The 20,731-nt window shown below is 38.3% G+C and overlaps 1 protein-coding gene across 7 annotated transcripts in view; it reads left to right on the top strand.

Annotated features, from left to right (window-relative positions):
- The window catches only part of dlgap2b (discs, large (Drosophila) homolog-associated protein 2b), a 135,121-nt gene that overhangs the window by 48,629 nt on the left and 65,761 nt on the right, over window positions 1–20,731 (top strand). For 5 of the 7 annotated variants that reach the window (XM_058756140.1, XM_058756139.1, XM_058756145.1 and 2 more), the window contains one exon: window positions 16,026–17,179. In XM_058756140.1, coding sequence (XP_058612123.1) covers window positions 16,026–17,179 — 1,154 coding nt within the window. Of the gene's footprint in view, window positions 1–5,265; window positions 5,328–5,500; window positions 5,622–5,787; window positions 5,862–16,025; window positions 17,180–20,731 lie in introns of those variants that run through there. The other 2 variants (XM_058756143.1, XM_058756144.1) reach the window with 2 other exon arrangements.

Genomic DNA, 20,731 nt, shown 5'->3' with positions numbered 1-20,731 from the left:
CTGGACCTTCTGTCTGAAATGATCCATTTTAAGGGTGACTGCTTTAAGGCTTGTCAGTAAACAGTCAATGTTGTGATTGGCTAATGTCATTGCATATGAAAAAGTATCAATGCTCCCTTACTATTGCACACGAGTAAGTGTTTCGAAAACGTTATCCATATAAATAATGTTGTGTTTTACAGACAAAGTTCTGCGAAATAGGTTAAGGTTTGCCATGTAGTTGCTTTCAGATACAATGCAGTTGGACAATACAATGCAATGAAGTTTCTTTGCCAACTCTTCATTAGACTGTGCTTCATTTACAAAACAATCTAAAAATATCCACTTGTTACTGATGCTGGGGTCTTTCTGAAATCTGAAAAGAGACATGCAGTAAATGTGCTGATGAATCTGGAAGCATCAAAGCAAACATTCCTTTACTCTTCCACTTGTTCTGTTGTCAGGAGACGCTCAAGCACATTTTTGCCAGTGTGACGTCATAAATCCCACACCATCAAAACAAGGCATTTTTGGAGCTTGGTTACATTTTTTTTTTTTACAATTCTGTTTGGTGACACACTTCACCTTTATGATCAACTTTTTATTTTTTCAAATCAACAAAACAACATCCACTCAAACAAACAACAGGGAGGGGGAACAACATACACACCATAAACAATTTCAATTTGTAGTAAAAAGTACAAAACAGAATTCACATGAGTCCATAGATTGACAACAATTGGACGTTCCCAAAAGATGTGGAGAAAAGTATCTGCTGATACAGTGTTACAAATATGACAGTTATAGACCGATTGCAGTTTCATTTTACAACTCTTGTAAGGAGTTATGTATGCTCTATGGATGACTTTGAAATGGATAAGACGATGAGCCAAGTTTTTTGAAGTTAAGATCAGATTAGACCACACCCTCTCCCAGTCGACCGATAAATCAAAATATGTTAACTCACGATTCCAGATAGATTTAATAGAAAGATACTTTGCAGTGTGATCATTAAGTTTACTATATATATTAAAGAAACAGATGGCCGACCAGAGGGTGGTGCGATCCACTCCCACATAGGATGAGAGGAAATAGGGGATGCCCAGGGAACTCCATAGGCCTTGAGAGCAGAAAGTAACTGAAAAAAGGCAAAATATGATGATGCTGGTGAAACAAAACTTAGTTCTTAGTTCTTGAAGTGAGCAGAGTCCCTGGTTATCATACAAGTCACCGCATGTGTTTCTGCCCAATGTATACCAAGAGGGCTGGACAAATGGCCGATTTCAACATAAAAAATTTAAGTTGGGCCATAAGGGTGTGTTGTTAAAACATTTGAAAGGTCCTCCCATCAGACGTTCCACCCTTTTTAGAAAAAAAAAGTGAAGTCCTTAGATGTAGTATTCTGGATTCTCCAAATATTGATTACATTAAGTTCAGTGATACATTTATTCAATAACTTAGAGGATGGGTTAGCTGTAGTATCAGGGTGAGATTTATGCAGTGCAGGATTTAAAACAGCATTAAAATCACCACCCATCACTAAAGAACAATCAATCTGCTCAAGTAATATATTGCAAATATTTGTGAAAAATTCACTGTCTGCCTCATTCGGGCAGTAAATGGAGACCAGTGCTAACCTGTCATTATGTATTTTACAGCGTATAAAAACAAATCTACCTTCATCATCATTCCCGGTATGTTCAATAGTTAAATGTAACTTCCTATCAACTAAGATAAGCACCCCCTTAGTTTTATTACGAGCACAAGAGAAGGCTGCCAGTTTGTAATACTTGTTTTGAAAACGTGCCACATCGCATTGTTTTAAATGAGACTCTTGTATCAGGGCACAGAAAATCGATTTACAGTGCAAATATTCTAATATCCGGATATGCTTAATAGGAGAATTTAGGCCATTCACATTCAATGATAAGATATTCAGAACATGCATTGTGTGCTCGCAATGCCAAGATTCTGTCTAAGTGAAGGGAAACAAAAGCAATGCCATACTGCCAGAGACGTGTAAACATTAGTATGTATCTTGGATACCAATCCACCTACAGATGTAGATGCATAGTCCTTTTAAAAGAAAAGCAGAATAAATAAAAGTATCGATGTCTGTTGAAGGGCATAGAAAAAAAAAGCAAAAACAAGGAACGACAAACAACTGTGTATAAAAACCAAAGCAGACCGCACATTACCGAGATTGTAGGTCTGCATAAACAACAGAAACAAATGACCAGTCCACTTCAACGCAAGACGTGTCCCCAAAAGGCCCACTGAGCCAAAAGTGTAGTGATTGAACCTGCTCTCCATCAGCCCGAAGAATAATAATAATAATAATAAATAAAAATAAAGAAAATAAATCATTATTATTTATCAATCAGCGGACGAACGTACAGGATAGGGGCAAGATTCCAAAACGAAATTAACAAGTGTCCATGGCCACCTTGTTATTGTCCACTTCAGGACAGTTAAGATCACCACAGATTTCATTGTTAATTTTCCCTCGTTGAGCTGAGAGGATGGAGATGGTAGCCGTTGCCTTTCCGCTGCTTTGTAGTGCTGCAGAATACGTCTTCACTGACAATGAAGTAACAAAATCCTCCGCCTTTTGAGGAGAGTCAAACATCATCTGCTCACCTTTGTGCTGTAGTTTAATTACCGCCGGATAGGTGAGGAAGGGCTGGAGACCAAGTGCTGTCATCTTGCCTTTCAGTGAAGGGATCCACTTGGAAAGATTAGCTCTGAGGAAGTCGGAGCCTTCCGCACCCTCCGGCAACCCCACCAGCCGTACGTTGTTTCTCCTGCTCCTATCTTCAATGTCCGTCATTTTTTTCGGTGAGTTGCTCCAGCTGATTTCTTAAGTTTGTGACTGTCCTCCTATCCTCACGTACAGCTGCTTAAACAGAATTGACCCGGTCACGTGTCTGTTTCGCCGCGATGGCTAGCTTTTCAACTTCTGCTTTTAGCTCTTTTACAAAATCATTAGTCATTTGTATATCCAAATGTAGATCACGGAGTGCTGGGGTCAGTACAGAGTCTATCGCTTCTTACAGTCAAAGCCACTACTGAATCGAGAGTACTTTGTTGCTCTTTAAGCGCTAGCTTGATACCGTTAGCTATAGCAGCATCGAGATCCTCTCTGGAGATGGTGGAATCTTTGAATTTTTTCTTTACTGGCGATTGTTCACTCTCTCTTTTCCGGCTGTCCTTAACTGCTGGGGTACTCATAGTGAACTAAATAAAGAGTGGTTCAAAATTTACTGACAGGATATATACAATTTCTGAAAAAGTGAGCAGAGCGAAGGACTATGCGTGCATTGCCGCTGAAGGGTCACATCATTCCTCACACACTTCACCTTTAAATCATATAAATAAAATTAAAAAAGATAGAAATGGCTCCAAATCCTCAGCTCATGGTTTTAAATCGATAGTGTGTTTTTAATATAATTTAATATTAAAATCTTGTTAAATATTGTTATACATAGTATTTGTGATGTGTGATTCACAGATGATGATGTTCTCAACCTCTCTGAAGAGAAACTAGGTGTCAGTTTAGAAGAAGAAAAAAATAAATTTTATAGTTCCCATAGAAACAATATCCTTTAAATACTCTCAGTATTACTAATCTGATGGACTGAGTGAACCTTGCAAGACAGAAACATATTCAGTTAATATTTATCTCAGGTTTTTATTAAAGCAGTGTGTTCATTATTTTTGTTTACTTATCTGTGTGTAAAATTTCCACATATTCAAAGGTTAATTTAGCCCAGTGGCAGAAGCTGTTATCCTGAACTCCCCAATGATTTCATCTGGTATTATCTGATATACTTTTGCATCACATGCTTAAGAAACAGGGTATGCCTTGCATTAGAGAAGAGGCATTCACTTTTTTTCTTCTTGTAATTATGAATATTTAGGTTTAACATGTAGCTTCATGGTAGTATGCAATAGTTTCCATGGTGATTTAATGTCATGTTCAACTATAACGTGATAAGGATCTCTGAAATTTCCAGTTACATCCTTCTTTATATTTATTATACTGTATCTTTATATCAGTTATTCCTTTTCTTTATTTGCATTTAAAATTTTCACCCATTTTGGAGAAATGAAAGACAACTTAACTAACATTAGTTTTTAAAATAGTCTTATTTCATTGAAAAAACAAAACAAATTAATTAAATCAAATGAGTTCATATAACTCAAATATTACTGAAAATATGCACTACTCATAGAAAAAAGTTACAGTACATGAACTCAAAATATGATTATATTAAGATTAACTTCTGTATAATGAAAATAAATTTTAAAATTAAGTGTCATTTAAGAATAGGCTGAACTTTAAGGCTGTATTTTATGTTTATGCAATCGAATTGTATGAGTTTGTTCAGTCATCATTTTAGTTCAAATGTAATTACTTTGTTTATGTAGCATAAAATAAAATAAAAAAAGTTCTACTTGATTAATCTTCGAGGTTAACTTTAAAAATTGATGTAACTGATTACCTCAAAATTGATTAAATCAAAACAGAGTAATGGCAATGTCTGTCACAACAATAAAATAAAATATGATTGAATGAATGAATGAATGAATTTTCTTCCAATTGTAGATTTTCTTACAATTTTAAGGTTATAGTATTAGTTACTATCAACAAAACAAAAATAGTTCCTGTGTTTCATGATATGCAAAATATTGTTATTTTGTTAACAGCCAGTTTAACATAGCATGTTTGTCAAAAGTTAATATACACATGATATATTATCATTATTTTTATTGATTGATTAATTGATTGTTTATTTTTATTTTTTTTTTACAGTCTGGAGTCCCAGTGCTTAAGAAACAGATACTTTTGTTTTTGTGACGATGTAATTATTTAGCCATTGTTTTGACATATAATAGTGTCTAGTGAAAATGTACCTCACATAAAAACCACAATTAAGACTTAATGTGTGTACTAATTCATGTTCCTAGACAAACTTCTGGTGGTAAATTGTCAACTGAGGTAAAAATTATTAGAATGTCTTTGTGGCTCAAATTTTACAAGCAAGCAGCATCATTCCTGCAAAGTGTTACGCTTGCAATGTAATCCATGTATTATATTGCAGCCGAATGGCCAATAGCTCATTTTTATTTACTTGTCAAAACCAAATTTTTCTCTCAACAAGTGTCAGTTTTGGCCCTTGCGTACTGTATATCCGTAGCTCTTGAAGTGTATTATTGCTAAAAAGCCTTTTATTGCTATTTTCTACCAAATTCTGCTTTCTTTTTAGTTATATAATGGAAAGTGTTCAGTTCATGATGAATAATGACCACACATTTGGACAGCTGAGCAATTTTTTGGACTCAAGGTTAGTAAAACCTAAAAACGGTTGCTTATTCAGACTGGATTTGCATAATATAAAATATGTTCTTAATGACAGTGAACCCCTATAATCTGACGAGCTTATGAGTTTTCACCGTCCCGTCATTTTCGTGGTTTTTCATTTCGACCTTTTTCTTTTCTCTCCTCTCTGTCATGAAGTGAGGAGCTGTTTATTGGGTGAGGCGTTCGCTAGCAGGGGCTGATGGGTCCTGCCATCAGAGCGCCACCGTCCTGTGTGTGCGAGGGCAGCAGTGGGCGTGAGTGGGAGACTGAATCAAAGGTGAGCTCCTGCTCAGGCATCCAGCGCAACTCTTTTCTCTGGCATTCGCTTCCTTCTGCTTTATGTAACAGTTTACTGGGACCAAACACAAAGAACTGACTTAATTCTCTCTCAGACGTTGATTTGTCTGAATGTATGCGAAAGCCAGCTGTCTTTTCTCTTTTAGGTGTTCGGTTAGATTACCGTCATTCCGGTGAAGAGGAGCTTAGTGCCTGAAACCTCTTGTCTATCTTGTTGAAGGTTAGAGTCGAGCTCTCCTGCACTTACTCCATTAGCTGTTTGCCAATAACACAGTGCAACACCAATATTTACACTAATGGCAGGTGATTTCGAGGGACCTCGGTTACCCCTTATAGGAAGCCGAACCCCTCCCTTCTGTGATATTATTACCAGCACGACTAACGTGCCTGTGGATTGATGCCTGTTACTCTGCTCTCGTCTTCAGTGATCTTTTGTTTTGCTTGAGATTTGGTGTGGAGGTGGAAAGACTTGATAATGCAGAGTTATGCAACTGGCATTGGAGGAGATACAAGTGCAGCTTTCCTTAAGTAAATGCAGTTCATTTTCTATCTCATCTGTAGGGCGCATTGGTTAATTTGCCGGGTCCTCCTGGGTCATTCCTGTTATTTAGTGCCTTTTGAACTCTGTAACTTCTAAAAAATTAATATGATTGTGTTGTAATTTAAGGAAGCATTATAAAAAGGGTATTTTTTCTGAGTGTTCTAGAAAATGTTCTCACTCAGGCACTTTATTCATTATAACTTTTAAGCAATTTCAAGAAAATGAAGAGGATGGAAATAAAGAGCTGGAGTTATAAATCCATTTTTGAGAGTTAGCTTATATGAATTTTGAAAATTTGTAAACTTTCTGTTAAAAATAAGGTTTTTAACCTTCTGATTTCTATAATTTTATCAGAGAAAATGGAATATTTGAGAACAGTGGTTCTTAGTCTTTTTAATTCCATTGCCCACAACAAAATTTAAAGGGCCCATGACTTTGTCAGAGGTTTGTAATTTATTGGATGAGAATTAAAAGATAATAATAAAGGATAAGGATAATGTAGAGCTTTGCAAAGCTAGAGAAGAAAAAAATAAAAAATAAAAAAATAATATATATATATATATATATATATATATATATATATATATATATATATATGTATGTACGTATTCAGATGACCTTTTCAGTAATCTTGAGGCCCCACTGAAAGTTTGTTGTTTTGTGAGGCCCACAGGAGAAAACTACTGTTTTAAGAGATACATACATATATGTATGTATGTATATGTATAGGCAATGTTGTGGAGTAACTAGTTACATGTAATGGAATTATGTAATTAATTACAAATTAAATGTAATTGTAATTAGTTACAGTTACTGAGAAAAAAATAAATTACAGTTACTTATGAAAATGTTAACGATTACAAAGGGGGATACATCTTAATATTTTCACACGCATACAGATTTGATTAATTTATTTCCCAAATTGCATTGACTGCTTTAAAATATGAGACACCAATGTTTCATGAATTTAGGACACAGAATAGGGCACATGCTTATTTGATAACTGTTTTATTTCCTATTTGGATTTATGTATATGCTTAAGATTAATTTTTTAAGATTAACCATTTTTTTCCAAGGCATTGGTAGATAGATGCAAGTGCTTCCCGTCATAGCTATGCAAAGATTTGATTTCAAAAACAGTGTCATAGCTATTCAACTATATTATAGTTTTATTATTTAAAATTTGTATTTAAGCTCAGAACAGTCTCCAAGTAAAAGTCTGATTTGTGGTGGCTGTGCTTTAAAATTAAATTATTATAATCTTAATTCAAATAATGAAGGATTTTGAAAGCCTGACAGTAATCAGCATTGAGTACTACTGTAAGGATAACTCTGCCTGGTTTAAATGTTTCAAAATGAACAGCTAAAAAAAAATGATTAGAAATAGAAGTTTACACTACTTATTACATTTTAAATCGGGTAACTTGTAATCTGTAACCTATTACATTTCTAAAGTAACCTTCCCAGCACTGTGTATAGCATTGTATAATCTTATTTAATACAGACATAATTCATAGAAAGAGATAACTGTACCTAGAGGACTGTAGATTACATAACAGCCTGTATTAGTGTCAGTGTACTAAAATGTCACATTCTGTGACATAAGTGACGCATATCTTTTTGTTTCCTAGAATCACACAATTCAAAATATCTCTGGTTGCTCAGGTAGTGACCCTAAATGTGTCATTGTGCGTAATTGTGTGTCAGGAAGATGCTAAACGTAAGACCACATGGTTATCTTTCTTTGACTCATTTAGTTGCCAAGGCAACCACATGTTCTTCTTCATTTTCTGTAGTGATGTGTTGTAAAAATAGAGGAACGGTAGAGGAAATGTTGGGAATATTGCATATTTAAACCTCGCTGGGTTCATTTTATGGATTCCGGTGGGCTGCTTTGACTTGGAGGCTCAATAATAATTTTACAGCAAGATCCATTTACTGTACCCTGAAGTCATTGCGCTTATGAGCTCTTTATCATACAGACATCAGGTATTCAGATCTGAAGTATACAGATGTATAAATTGTAATAATTTTTGGTTGAAATGCAGTGACGGCTGCGAACAGCAGTCCTGCTGTGAATTACTGTCATCTCTGTGTAACAAACACTGAAATCAGCTTTTCATGGTCAGAGTTCTCTGCAATGGTTACCATGACAACTCTGTGTTATATCTCATTCTCTTTGATATATTGCAATGGATTATGGGCCCTGGGCATTATGTAAGAGGAGATTTAACGCTAAAGGTGTTTCCTGCTCTGATTTCTCCTCTGGCACATTAGCATCTTTGCTTTAATTTGTCATTTACTGATATTAAGCTGTTATCCCAGATGATGAGAACACATGGTTTGGATGATGCTACATTAGACTGGCTGATTGTATCTCTCTTACACACCGAAAAAGAAAAAAATATATTTATTTAAAGTGCATTTTAATATTGAATCAACAACCGTTGAGTTTGTCTATAGCAAATGTGTAGGTCTAAAAAGTATTTGATGCTTTTTAAATAAAATGAATGGGAAAAAATACTTCCGGAACCAGTGCCACTGAAAAGGTTGGTGAGCACTAATGCACACTATAGACAATTTAACGTTTGCTTACAGTGAAATGAAGGTGTTTATAGATATATAATAAATAAGAGTATTTAAAGGGGTCATGAACTGAGAAATCAAAATTCCCTTGATCTTTTGAAATATATGAGGTCACTGTACTATAAAAAACATCCTGTAAGTTTCAGAACTCAACATTTTTTCGTTAGTCTAAAAACAGGTTATATTGAAGCCAGTCTGCCAAAACGACAGCTTGTGGAGGGTACCACTCTATGATGTAAGAGTGTGGATAAGCAGCACCTCCGCAGAAGCTCAACGCCTGCTTCTATATCGCTGCCTGTTAAGCCCCGCCCACCGATTCACTCACATAGAAGGTAAATGACGAGAGCGGCAGATGCTCCAAAGATAACAAGATACTGTAGAGTGCCAGGTTGTGGAAGAGCACTGTCATTGCATTGCACTCTTTCCTAATGTTGGGATCAGAAGGGATGAACTTTATTTTTAATGAAGATCCAGACTGCGGCAGTAAGGACTAGGTCTTTTGTTTGCTTCATTTTACTGTGGATTCATTTACAAACAAGGCACAATTCGATGCAGGATTTTCAGAAAAATTTACACACAAGTGTGAGTAACTGTTTTTATTATGTGGTCACTGTTGCTTTGTCTGTTATTACAGTTCGTTTATATGTACTGAGAATTTATGCGTTTTTAACCTAAATCACAGCAGCACCCATCTATTAAGGGTGTACGCCTGTTAGCCAATCGTAGCAGTGGGCGTTTACTTCCGGGTCTACAAACCGCCATGCCTATTCAAACGGAGCGTTCAGATGAGGGAGGGAAAATAGCCTATTACTTCTCAATTCTCAATTACTTCAAAAATATTTTATTTTTATGTTGGTGCAAAGTGTCTTTTTTTCAGTGCATCCTGGCGTGTCTTTAGAAGACTTCAGTGCTACATTTTTCTTTGAAAAGGAGCTGAAACAGACCAACAGAGTGGTTGGTTAAAATTGTACTGTTAGTCATAAGACTGCCGGTTTGAGCCACGATCCACGTGAATCCATGTGAGCTATCGCCACTGTGCTCTTGAGCAAAGAAATCAACCAAGCATCCATACTTGTAACTAAACTACACATTTGTGTTCTCTGGGGAGTTCAAGGCATCTCTTTTTAATGTTTTATGCTTGTTGAATTCAATTCTATCAGGTTTCCCAAATGTTACATCATAAATATGCAAACCCTTTTTTCTCTTGTGGTCACAATTCTTTTGAAAGAATTGAAAGAAGATTCCTTTTCTGTCAACATTAGTTTAACTCACAATCAAAGCTTATAAAATATAATTTATTGCAAAGAGAGAGAGAGAGAGGTTTCCTGCAGGATCCCATTAGTCAGAACAAGAGAGTCTATCTGAAAGACAGTCAAATATTATTACCTTTTTTTTTGTGATATATTTAGACATGGTTTCACAGTAATATAAAGTGAGGAGCTCTTATAATACCCAGAGAGAGTGAACTATTAGCATTCCCATTCATTTCAGTGTCAGTGGCCTGGATGGTGCATGCAGTCCCAGAAGTACATGTTTGGTAATTAGGCATCTTTGCTCATGGCACTTAGGTATGGATACATGTGGCTCATCATTGTAAGTCTGCAGGAAAATTACACCCAATTCTGATTGGATGATGGTAACACAAGCAAGTACACATTCCCAAACCCTTTACTAACAACTTTCTTGTAGTGTGACATAAAAGACATTTAAGACACTTTTAAGAGCACTTAAATCATATTGCAAATAAAACATTTTTGTAATTTTTGCCATTTCTAGATATTTGCCTCCAAATATACTTTGCACTGAATGTGCACTTACAGGGCCCTATTTTAACAATCTAAGTACATGGTACAGGTTCACTTAGGCCGTGTCCGAATCCACTTTTGCTAGATTAACAATGGGGGAAAAAAACGGTCAGCGCACCAGGCGCATGGTCCAAAAGGTTACCTATTCTCTTAAAGAGTCACCGGCTAACGTCATTGCATAGGAAACAGTATCAATGCCTCCTTACTATTGCAGGTACACGAGTGCTTTGACAACATGATTAAAAGGTAATTTCCAGACGAAGCATTATGAAATCATTTACTTACAGTTTGTGATGCAGCTGCAGTCAGATGTAGTACCACTTCATCTTTCAACACATTTCTTTGTGAACTCTCCACGACACTGTGTCTCGTTTACAAAACAAAATACTCCGAACAATCCTCAGACATGATCCGGGATGAAATAAAAACAAACAAACAAACAAACAAAAAAAAACAATCCACTTGTTCCTTACAGTGAGATCCTTCCGATATTTGTACAGAGACGAGCTGTTTAAACCAAATGCGTCAAAGCAAACATTTTTTCACTCCATTTGTGCTCTTGACAACAGACTTAAGCATGTGAACATGCATCTGTATACTGTATCCATTGTAGACAAGATAGCAGCAGTGATTGTAATTTCTATTTGCTTTTGACATGAAGCAACACTCACATTCTGCGTAATCAAGTCATGTGTTAGCTGAGTCAAGCCATTAAGCAACTAAACTCCAGTGGGCGGGGCCTATGGTCAGAAGATGACTATTCGTCAATGTATTGCTCTGGAGGCAGTGTTTATACAAATGTTTATGCCTGGGAGATGCCATTTTGCACCTCAGATCCAAAACGAGCTTGATTGAATAAATGCTTTGTTTATAATGAGGAGGATGTTTTAATCTATGAAACTTGCATGATGTTTTTAATGGTACAAAGACCAAAAGATCAAGAGCATGGCAAATTTGATTTCTCATGTCACGACCCCTTTAATATAACTTTAAACTATAAAACATTTTCATTTAATTGTAAATAAGATGCATGCAATTAAGTATCTGAAAACATTACATTTGTTTCAGACTTAAGTATTTTCTTTTAAATTACATTATTTCTGTAACAAGTAGCCTTTTGAAAGTATACTACTAAAATAATACTTATTTTTTCACAAGGGTAGGCTTTAATAATTTAAAGCAAATAAAGATGTCTGGAGCTCTTTGGACTTTCAGACCTGACCTGATCAGTTGGTTGTATGGCTGATATTTTAGGTGGTGGGGTACCTCAGCATGGGAGATAAATGCATGTGGTGTGCAGTAGCAACATTCTCTCTGCTTCTCTGTGGTGTGTGTAGACAGATACACTTAAGACTGAGAAAGGCCTTAGGGTGACAACTTGAATCACTTATGTTAGCTGCTAGTTTAATACAGGGAAACATTACTTTTTATTCCGTACCACCACAATGTCATTCTTGTGACTTTCTCACGTCTGAGGACTTGGCAATCTTTGCACACTATCACATTTTTAATATCACAAAACTTTGAAGTGGCTCTAACTATAATAGGTTTGATTTCAATGTCAAATGATTAAAAATGTAACAATTCATGGACTTAATACATAGACTTAGAATAATAACATTTAACAGTTCTGATCCTTTGATTGGTTGAGCAGTGTACCAAGAGTGCTGATATACAATGTTGATTTACGTTTCACCGTTTTTATCACTACTCATGTCTGTGTTCCAGACACACTGTCAGCTTGTGCATCAGTGGTGCTGATTCGTTCAGAACACTAATTCAGTCAGGAGCTAAATGAGTCATTGAACTATTCATTCATCCGTTTTGTAAAAAACAAAACAGGTGACTTCCTTTATAGCTGAATCACTGAACCATTCATTCAAATGATTCTTTCAAAAACACTGATTCATTCAGAAATGAGTCAAGTGACTGTCAGACTGAGTGAGTCATTGAACGATTCACTTAACTGATTTGTTCAAAAAAGTAATCCAGAAACCAAACAAGTGACTGTCTTTGTCCGAAAGCAGAGTAGTCACTTTTTTTGAGCGAGTAATAAAATATGTTTTTTATTAGGGGTGTCCAATCCTGCTTCTGGATGGCCAACATCCTGCAAATTCCAACTCCAACCATTTCTAGCACACTTGCTTCGAAGTTCGTAGTAATTCTGAAGACCTTGAATAGCAGATTCAGGTGTGTTTTATTATGATTGCAGCTAAACTCTACTGAAGGCCTGTTTCACACCGTAAACGCAAGTTTTGCGTCAGCTTCATGTCAGCGTAACTACATCGTCACTGCAGCTGCAGACTCGCGAGAGTATTCACACCGGAAGTGTTTGTACAGCATTACAGCAGCTGCTTCAAATTTGTTTTTAGAAATTGGTCATTTATAAACTTGATAGTCTTGAAAGTTTGTTAACAGGGGGATTCACGTTAACACGTGGATTTGCATGTAAATGGTAAATGACAGACACAACCAAGAAAACAGCTCTGATCATGTAGTTGCAGCCATACTTCGATATAGAACGTGTGGTTTATAATGTTTTTTTTATAATACACCATTTACATACACTTTCACCCAAACTGAATAATTAAAAACAAGTTCAAAATGGTAAATGTTCTATATATCATATTTGATTCTTTTTTTCTGACATACTCCAGTTCTTGTTAAAACACACTAGACATGCTTATTCTTTGCATTTTTAACACTTTTTGTGTAAAATCATATTTGTTTTGTTCATCAAAAGTGTGCTTTCATTTTAATTCAACATGAGCAGTGCAGAAAAAATAGACGCCATGACAAAACATTCCTTCACTGCTGCTCATGCAACGCTCCTGCTTGATGCTTTTATTTGTTAACATGCAAACTGAAAAAAATAAGCGCTGCTCTAATTTGCAGTGTGAAACCAGCTGAACACCCCTATATATTATAAATGAGTGTAGTACAGTATGAATGTAATCCAGATGTACCACATTTTCCTGTTGTCATTGTCATGTGACTCACTACCATCAATTGTCCCTTTACTTCTATTCACAGATCCAGATGATGTTTTTGCACTTCGAAATCTCAGTTGAAGTAATAGTTGCGGGTAGCTTTGCCTATGTTTTGTATGAGTACTGTGAATTCAGACATAATATTCTTTTCACATACTGTTTTCAGCTGCTAGTAGGGAAGTATGTGTATTTAAATCTAGCTACTGCATTCAACTGATTCATTGAAAAACTATGTCCTTCTTACATAAACAACTTTTTAGAATCTCCCTAAGCCATTGCTAGTTATGCAATGTTTTTGAATTAGTAACAGAAGCTTGAATTCATCTAGCAACTAGAGTTTATGAAAGGTTCAAATCACATTGTTCGCATTCGCCGAAGCGAAAGTTATTTTCTTTCCAATATCAAAATGCAAATTATACAGGTTTTGAATGACTTGAGTGTAAGTAAATGTTGACAGAATTCTTATTTTAACCACCTTGTGTAAAGTAATGAAATCTCTGAAAAAAAGAGTGAAGTTTTTTGTGCAAGATAAATGGCAAGTTCTGTCATGAAACTCTTGATAGTGCAGGCTGATAATATTCACAGCGTTAAACTACTTGGCACAAGCTGATTGGTTCATGTTGCATATGCAGCCAATAAGTTTACTGCTGTACATTTTAATGACTGGTTAGCATTCACTAGAGCATTTCGTAGCGCGCTTTCAGAGTTTCTCTGAAACCCTCCACCTTCCCCAGCTCCACCTGTATAGATCTATTATCTGTTTTATATGCTACTTGTGCAGCAGCAGTATGTGTTAAATACTCACAGCTAGGGCTGGGCAAAAAAAATAATTTTTCGATTAATCGTTTTTTTTTGTTTTTTTTTAAATGGCGTTGATTCGATATCGATTCTCAAAAGCCACGAATCGATCTTTTCTGGTATTTATTTCAGCAAACATTTAAAACAAGCTCTGATTAATGCGAATCTTATCATTAGTCTTCTCCACTAGATGTCACCCTCTTATTTACCTTGCGCAATGTTACAACAGAAAGCCTGTCATTCATTCAGTGCTTATCATGGCGGATATTCTGTTGACAAGAACCAAGAATAAAGCAATATGCGTGATATGCAATGCTCAAGTAAAATTCTATAGTACTACTACAGATCTGCGGAAGCATTTGATATCACGCATAAGGCGCCATGATTTCCGCAATGAATGAACAGCGGATGGTGCGACACACTGTTTTGTTTACTAAAGCACGGACGATGCTCGTGGTGTTTTCAGCTTCTGCCATCTCATTGTTTGACGATAAAACACAAGAATATCATCTCCAGCTGCTCTGAGAGTCACTTCATTAGCATTGTACCATTTAATTTGAGAAAACTACCGTCATATCACATACACAGGTGCTGCAAGTTCCTCACGGCAACCTGTCAAAATAAAAGTTTAGTTTAACGTGCAGAAACTGTGTCAGAAATATTACTATTTAGCAGTCTTAAGACTCAATGTAACAACAATGCTACTACTACTAATAAATATGAATAAATCTTTTAAGAATAATCACATTTGTTTTCTTTTTAATTTTAACAGTAAACCTCTGTTGTGCAGCACTTTGTTTGCCAAAAAATAAAGGGGTTTAATTTTCATTTGATTAGGATAAATTAAATTAATGTTTTATGCCTTCATCTGATTACCAGAAAAATGAAGAAGAACATTTCATAGGGTCCTATTTTTGTTTAAAAAAGGACCCTATGCAAAAAAAGAATAGGTTTAGAATACAGGCATGTGGCTCTTAATTTCTTTTTATTAATTCATCATTTGTAAACTGATGTTTACTGTTCATTTTTTAGAAATATCAATAGCATTTGTATTAAAACTATATTCACTGAATGTAATCAAAAAATCGAATCGAGAATGAATCGAATCGAGAACAGGGGTAGTCATGGCCTAATGGTTAGGGAGTTGGGTTGCCTGAAGGTTGCCGGTTCGATTCTCGCGCTGGCAGGAATTGAAGGTGGGGATTGTGAATGAACAGCACTCTCTCCACCTTCGATACCATGACTAAGGTGCCCTTGAGCAAGGCACCGAACCCCTAATTGCTCCCCGGGTGCTGGAGCAATGGCTGCCCACTGCTTCAGGTGTGCGTGTGCGTGCGTGTGCGTAGTGTGTAGTGTGCGTAGCAGCTCACTGCTGTGTGTGTGCACTTGGATGGGGTAAATGCAGAGCACCAATTTCGAGTATGGGTCACCATACTTGACAATACATCACAGCTTAACTTAACTTGCAAATCGAATCGAATCAGGACATCTGAATCGATACCCACCCCTAGCAGCAATAATCTACAACAACAGCAATAACCAACAGCAGCAGCATAGCAGATCTATACCATGCTGAAATCTTTTGAGAGTTGTCATGATAGAAATTATGTTGAGACTAATCTAGTAAAACTGCTCATCTTTAATATCCTTTCTTTTTATTCCAGACCAGCAGTATTCCCCCTGGTCACCATCCCGAGATTTCAATGAGGATAGTAGCCTCGCTCCACCCAGGAACATGAAGGGCTTATCAGGTGGTCGTGCACCGCACCACATTCCCACACTGCCCCCGTGTGGACTGGCGGAGTGCGAGCATCTCCATGACCTGCATGGCATGCATGTGTCCGATCTGCGCCACTCCTACCTGCTCAGCCCCACGGAGACCTGCGCCATGGACTTCCATCACCGTCTTTCCCCCCGCAGCTCCATTCACTCCGACTGCATGATCATGTCACCCGTGGCGCTAACTTCCACTGTCCCCGCCGACTACGTCTCCAGCAGCACCTTTCCCAGAATGCACTACACTTCGCAGTACTACGACCCAGCTGCCCGGGAAGACTGTGCAGCCATCACCACCTCAGCCACATCTGCCGCCGTCGCTGCTGCAACATCTGCCTCTCACCACGTCAGCAGCAAGAGCAACCGCATCCCCGCAAACCTGCTGGACCAGTTCGAAAAACAGATTCCGCTTCATCGTGACGGCTTCCACACACTCCAGTACCAACGCACATCTGCCGCCACTGGTGGGGAGCAACGCAGCGAGAGCCCCGGTCGCATTCGACACCTGGTACACTCCGTCCAGAAGCTCTTCACCAAGTCCCACTCACTGGAGGGATCGTCCAAGATGAATGGCACCAAAGGTGACAGTGGAGGTGGGGGAAGCCATCACCATCACCACGGCAATCATCACTCATCCAAGCATGGTAGCAAGCGCAGTAAAAGCAAGGAGCGCAGGCACCGGTCGGGGACGGGGGGCTGGTGGAGCTCGGATGACAACCTAGACAGCGACAGCACCTACCGCACAGCCAGCGCCTTGAGCCGCCACCGTCATGAGCACGTCGGCCACAGTTTCCCAGAATCCATGCACAGTCACTTTGGAGACCACTCTCTCAAAACCTCCAAAAGCAACAATGACGTCAAGTGTTCGGCCTGTGAGGGCCTGTCCATGGCACCTGAGGGGAAGTTCATGAAGAGGAGTTCCTGGTCAACGCTCACCGTCAGCCAGGCCAAAGAGGCCTACCGAAAGTCCTCCCTAAACCTAGAGAAGACCATGATGCATCAGGACCTTAAACCATCATTCCGGTCCTCACACTACCTACAGGTGAGTCATGGCTTTCTTAAACATTTCCACTTCCATCCTTGAGAAGATGATGTGATGGTGCCCCAAATGCCTTTCAGAAATGAACCAGTAGTTATATGATGGGAAAGATGAACAGTTGGTTTAATGGTTTCCTTTTATATGGCAGTCTCTTCATGGAGGAAATTAGTCATTTTATTGCAGGTGTTCAATGTACGTATATCTGCTTGATTTTGACAAAACATTCCCTTAGACATTGAATAATTGACAAGATGACAAGATCATTGTAAAATCATTTTGTGATATCCTTCCTGTAGCTCAAACAGTAAAGTATTGTGCAAGCAATGCCAAGGTCATGATTTCAGTTCTGAGGAAAAGTAAGAACTGATAAAAACCTACCCTGAAATACTGGATTTTGGACCATGCGGCTACCCATAAACCCAATGCACACTCCATGCAAGTAACAAAATGCTACTTAAGTGTAATTGCATGTATTTTCATTGCATTTTAGCATTGTTGCAAGGGGTATAAGTGGTTATTAGTGTAAAATCGTACATTATTAGTGTTCTATTTTAGAGTCACTTTTCTCTATCAGGTGAACCACTGTCCTGGTAGAGCAACAGTTTGATGAGAATCCAGGCAAGTTAGTTAAAGTCAAATTGTTTATAATGGCACATGTTTTTGAAAGTAACTCCATTGAGTACTGCAGTTGGTTACCAATGGTCAGACCAATTCAAGGCCTTTGGCACGCAGAGCGTTTCGTCACTAGTTTAAAGCCAAGAAGGGCTGATTCATGAACTGGAGAATTACAGGGATTTCCAATCATGATGGTGCCCTTGAGCAAAGGATTTTATCCCAGGTTAGTCCATGGTGATTGTTCTTATAATAAAAGTAGTCTTTGAATAAGAAACACATGAACGTTTAATTTATACTGGTCCCTTAGATGATAAATCTACTGGTTTTGAGTGTCTCTAAGGAGAAACTGTGTGTTTCGTCCACTTTCTTTTACTGAAACAGACGTGTGTGGGGCAAAATGCAATTGAATTCAGTAATTGATTATCTAGTGTTATTGTTTAAGGCCTGTGGGAACCATTGATGCCTAAGAAGGAGGGATCAATACAAACAGGATCTGTGATGTATTGTAAGACTGTGCCGATAAAGCATGTGGTAGTGAGAAACTTTTATTTGATAGATGGCTAGATGTAGTATTTTTCATCAAATAAATGCTATGATATAAATTTCATGAGTTTTGTTTTGTGGAATAATGTCAGAGGAAATAATTAGATGAAATAATTAACTGCATTGGATTATAAGTTTTTCTGTTTTGCCGGTAAGTGCCAGAAGAGGGACTTTTATGTTGACAGTGCAGGAGCTTTTATTTTGACAGTGCAGAAAATGCCAGCATGTTTTAACCATCCAAAACATCCATATTAGTACACCACTGATTTCATTTTGGAGATTACCATATATGTCAAAACAGATCTGAATGAAATCAGTTGTCGTACTGGAATGTAAGGACAATTTGAGTGCATTGCATTGTTGTATATATTATTTCACACATTGTGCTTTGTTGTATGCTGCCTCTGATTCTCTTTCTGAATTATGGCATGAAGCACACATAGGTCATGCTGACTGCTACACAGTTATTCAACTAATAAGTTCCTGACATCTAACTGACATCTTCCTCCTTGAAGGTTAATTATGGCATAAGTACGAGTGGTCTCCTTGTTCTGGGGAGCTAAGGACTACTTTGTACAAATCATCAGCACATCCAGCATTGTCATGTTTGCATAGGAAAAAACGAAGCCTGTCTTCTTGCTGACCTTATTAGAGACTGTCAGTGCTCAAGAGAAATGACAGCCTGGCTGAGTAGTAAGTGACATTAAACTGGATACACTCACTAATTAACCATTCAGGAATAACCGTGAACTTCAAATTTGATTTCATTATAAGTCAGCTGTGTTCCAGTGTGCTTAACCAGATAGATGTGTCTTACATGCATGGTTTGTAACGGTTTAATATGAAAACCTGTAAAGGTTAGGCTTTGTGGGAATTTAAATTAAGCTGATGAGTAAGAAATGTCCAGGCAAGCTGTCTCAGATATTTCTTCTAAAATCCCTCTTTCCCATTGTCTAGCTTTGTAAGATGTATATGAATAGACAATTTTTGACAAGTAGTCGGTAGATAATGTATGAGCTATAAAATGTTTAAGTAAATGTATAAGCTTTGAAATAAATGTCTATACCATACTCAATATAAGCCTGGATAGTGTGTTTTTAAAAGACATTCAGTTTATTAATACCACAAAAGTCTTACCTGTTTCATTTATATATGACTGACAAATATAAATCACATAAACAGATAAACTAATAAATCGAGCTGCGTTGGAAAAAGCTAGGGGAACACCTTCAGCGATACCAAGCTCTGAATCATATGTGTAATCAGTCCAATCGATGGGCGAGACGTCAAAGGCAGGTGACGTCATGACCAGGAAGCTTAAAAGCACGTGAGGTGCAGCCGGCGTTAGCTTTCTGTCATTCAGCAAAGCTCTCTGTGTGTGTCAGTCACGATCTATGTTCTGTGAGTCTTATTTATTGTTTTCTGTCAAGTTACACAAGCATTCAGCAACGTAAAAGCTCCAGCATGTCGAAAGCAAGTGCAAAGACAAACAAGGGCAAAAGCAGATCACTTTATAGACTGTGTGTTCCTCCCTGCCCACGCTACATCACGAGCAGGGATACACACAGTTTGTGCGTGGTCTGCTTGGAAGCGAAGCACGCAGAGTCGGCTCTCGAGGGAGCCAACTGTCCGCATTGTGAGCGGTTGCCACTGCGTGCGCTTCGCTCCCAGAAGGCTCTCTTTGAGGAGGGCCACCAGTGTTTTCACCAGTGTTCCTCACGGTGGGGTTCGCAGTTGGATCCGGTGGAGGGAATGGAGACGGGCGAGTCCCTATCTTCTTCCTCACCTGCCAGATCCACTGCCTCGGAGGAAGATATGAGAAGCGCCGAGCCCGCTCCCCACTCCCCGCATTAGACCGTGTCCGTCTCTCCTCAGCGCCATCAGGAGATCGTTCTGCCAACCCTGCCAGTGTTCCAGGGCGCAGCGGTCTCCAGCGAGTGTTTCTCTCAGTATTTTCCACCCGTGAACGTAGCGGAGCTGAGAGCCTCGCCACCCCTTCGGGGGTCTCTCGAGCAGCTAGTTCGGCCGTATCCTGCCGGTCCTCCGCTTCAGGGCACCGAGCTAGCAGCTCCAAGCTCGAGAGACTGGCTCCCTTAGTAGATTATTTAGCAGCGTGGAAACTACTGCCAAATGTATCTCGTTGGGTCCTGCAGACTGTAGAAAGAGGTTATTGCTTTCAGTTTGGCGCTCCGCCACCGCCTTTCAAAAGGGTTTTTCTCACATTAGTGGGCCCCGAGCAGGCTCTGGTATTAGAACAAGAAGTGAACACTCTCTTGAGGAAGGAGGCCATCGAGGTGGTCCCTCCTCTCGACAGAGAGTCCAGGTTCTACAGCCGGTACTTCATTGTTCCAAAGAAGGATGGGGTGTTGCGTCCAATTTTAGATCTGCGGCTATTGA

The sequence above is a fragment of the Onychostoma macrolepis genome, chromosome 20, assembly GCF_012432095.1.
Source record: "Onychostoma macrolepis isolate SWU-2019 chromosome 20, ASM1243209v1, whole genome shotgun sequence".
In the NCBI taxonomy this organism is placed as follows: Eukaryota; Metazoa; Chordata; class Actinopteri; order Cypriniformes; family Cyprinidae; genus Onychostoma; species Onychostoma macrolepis.
The sequence above is the reverse complement of the archived record's forward strand: the minus strand, read 5'-3'. Positions and strand labels throughout refer to the sequence as shown.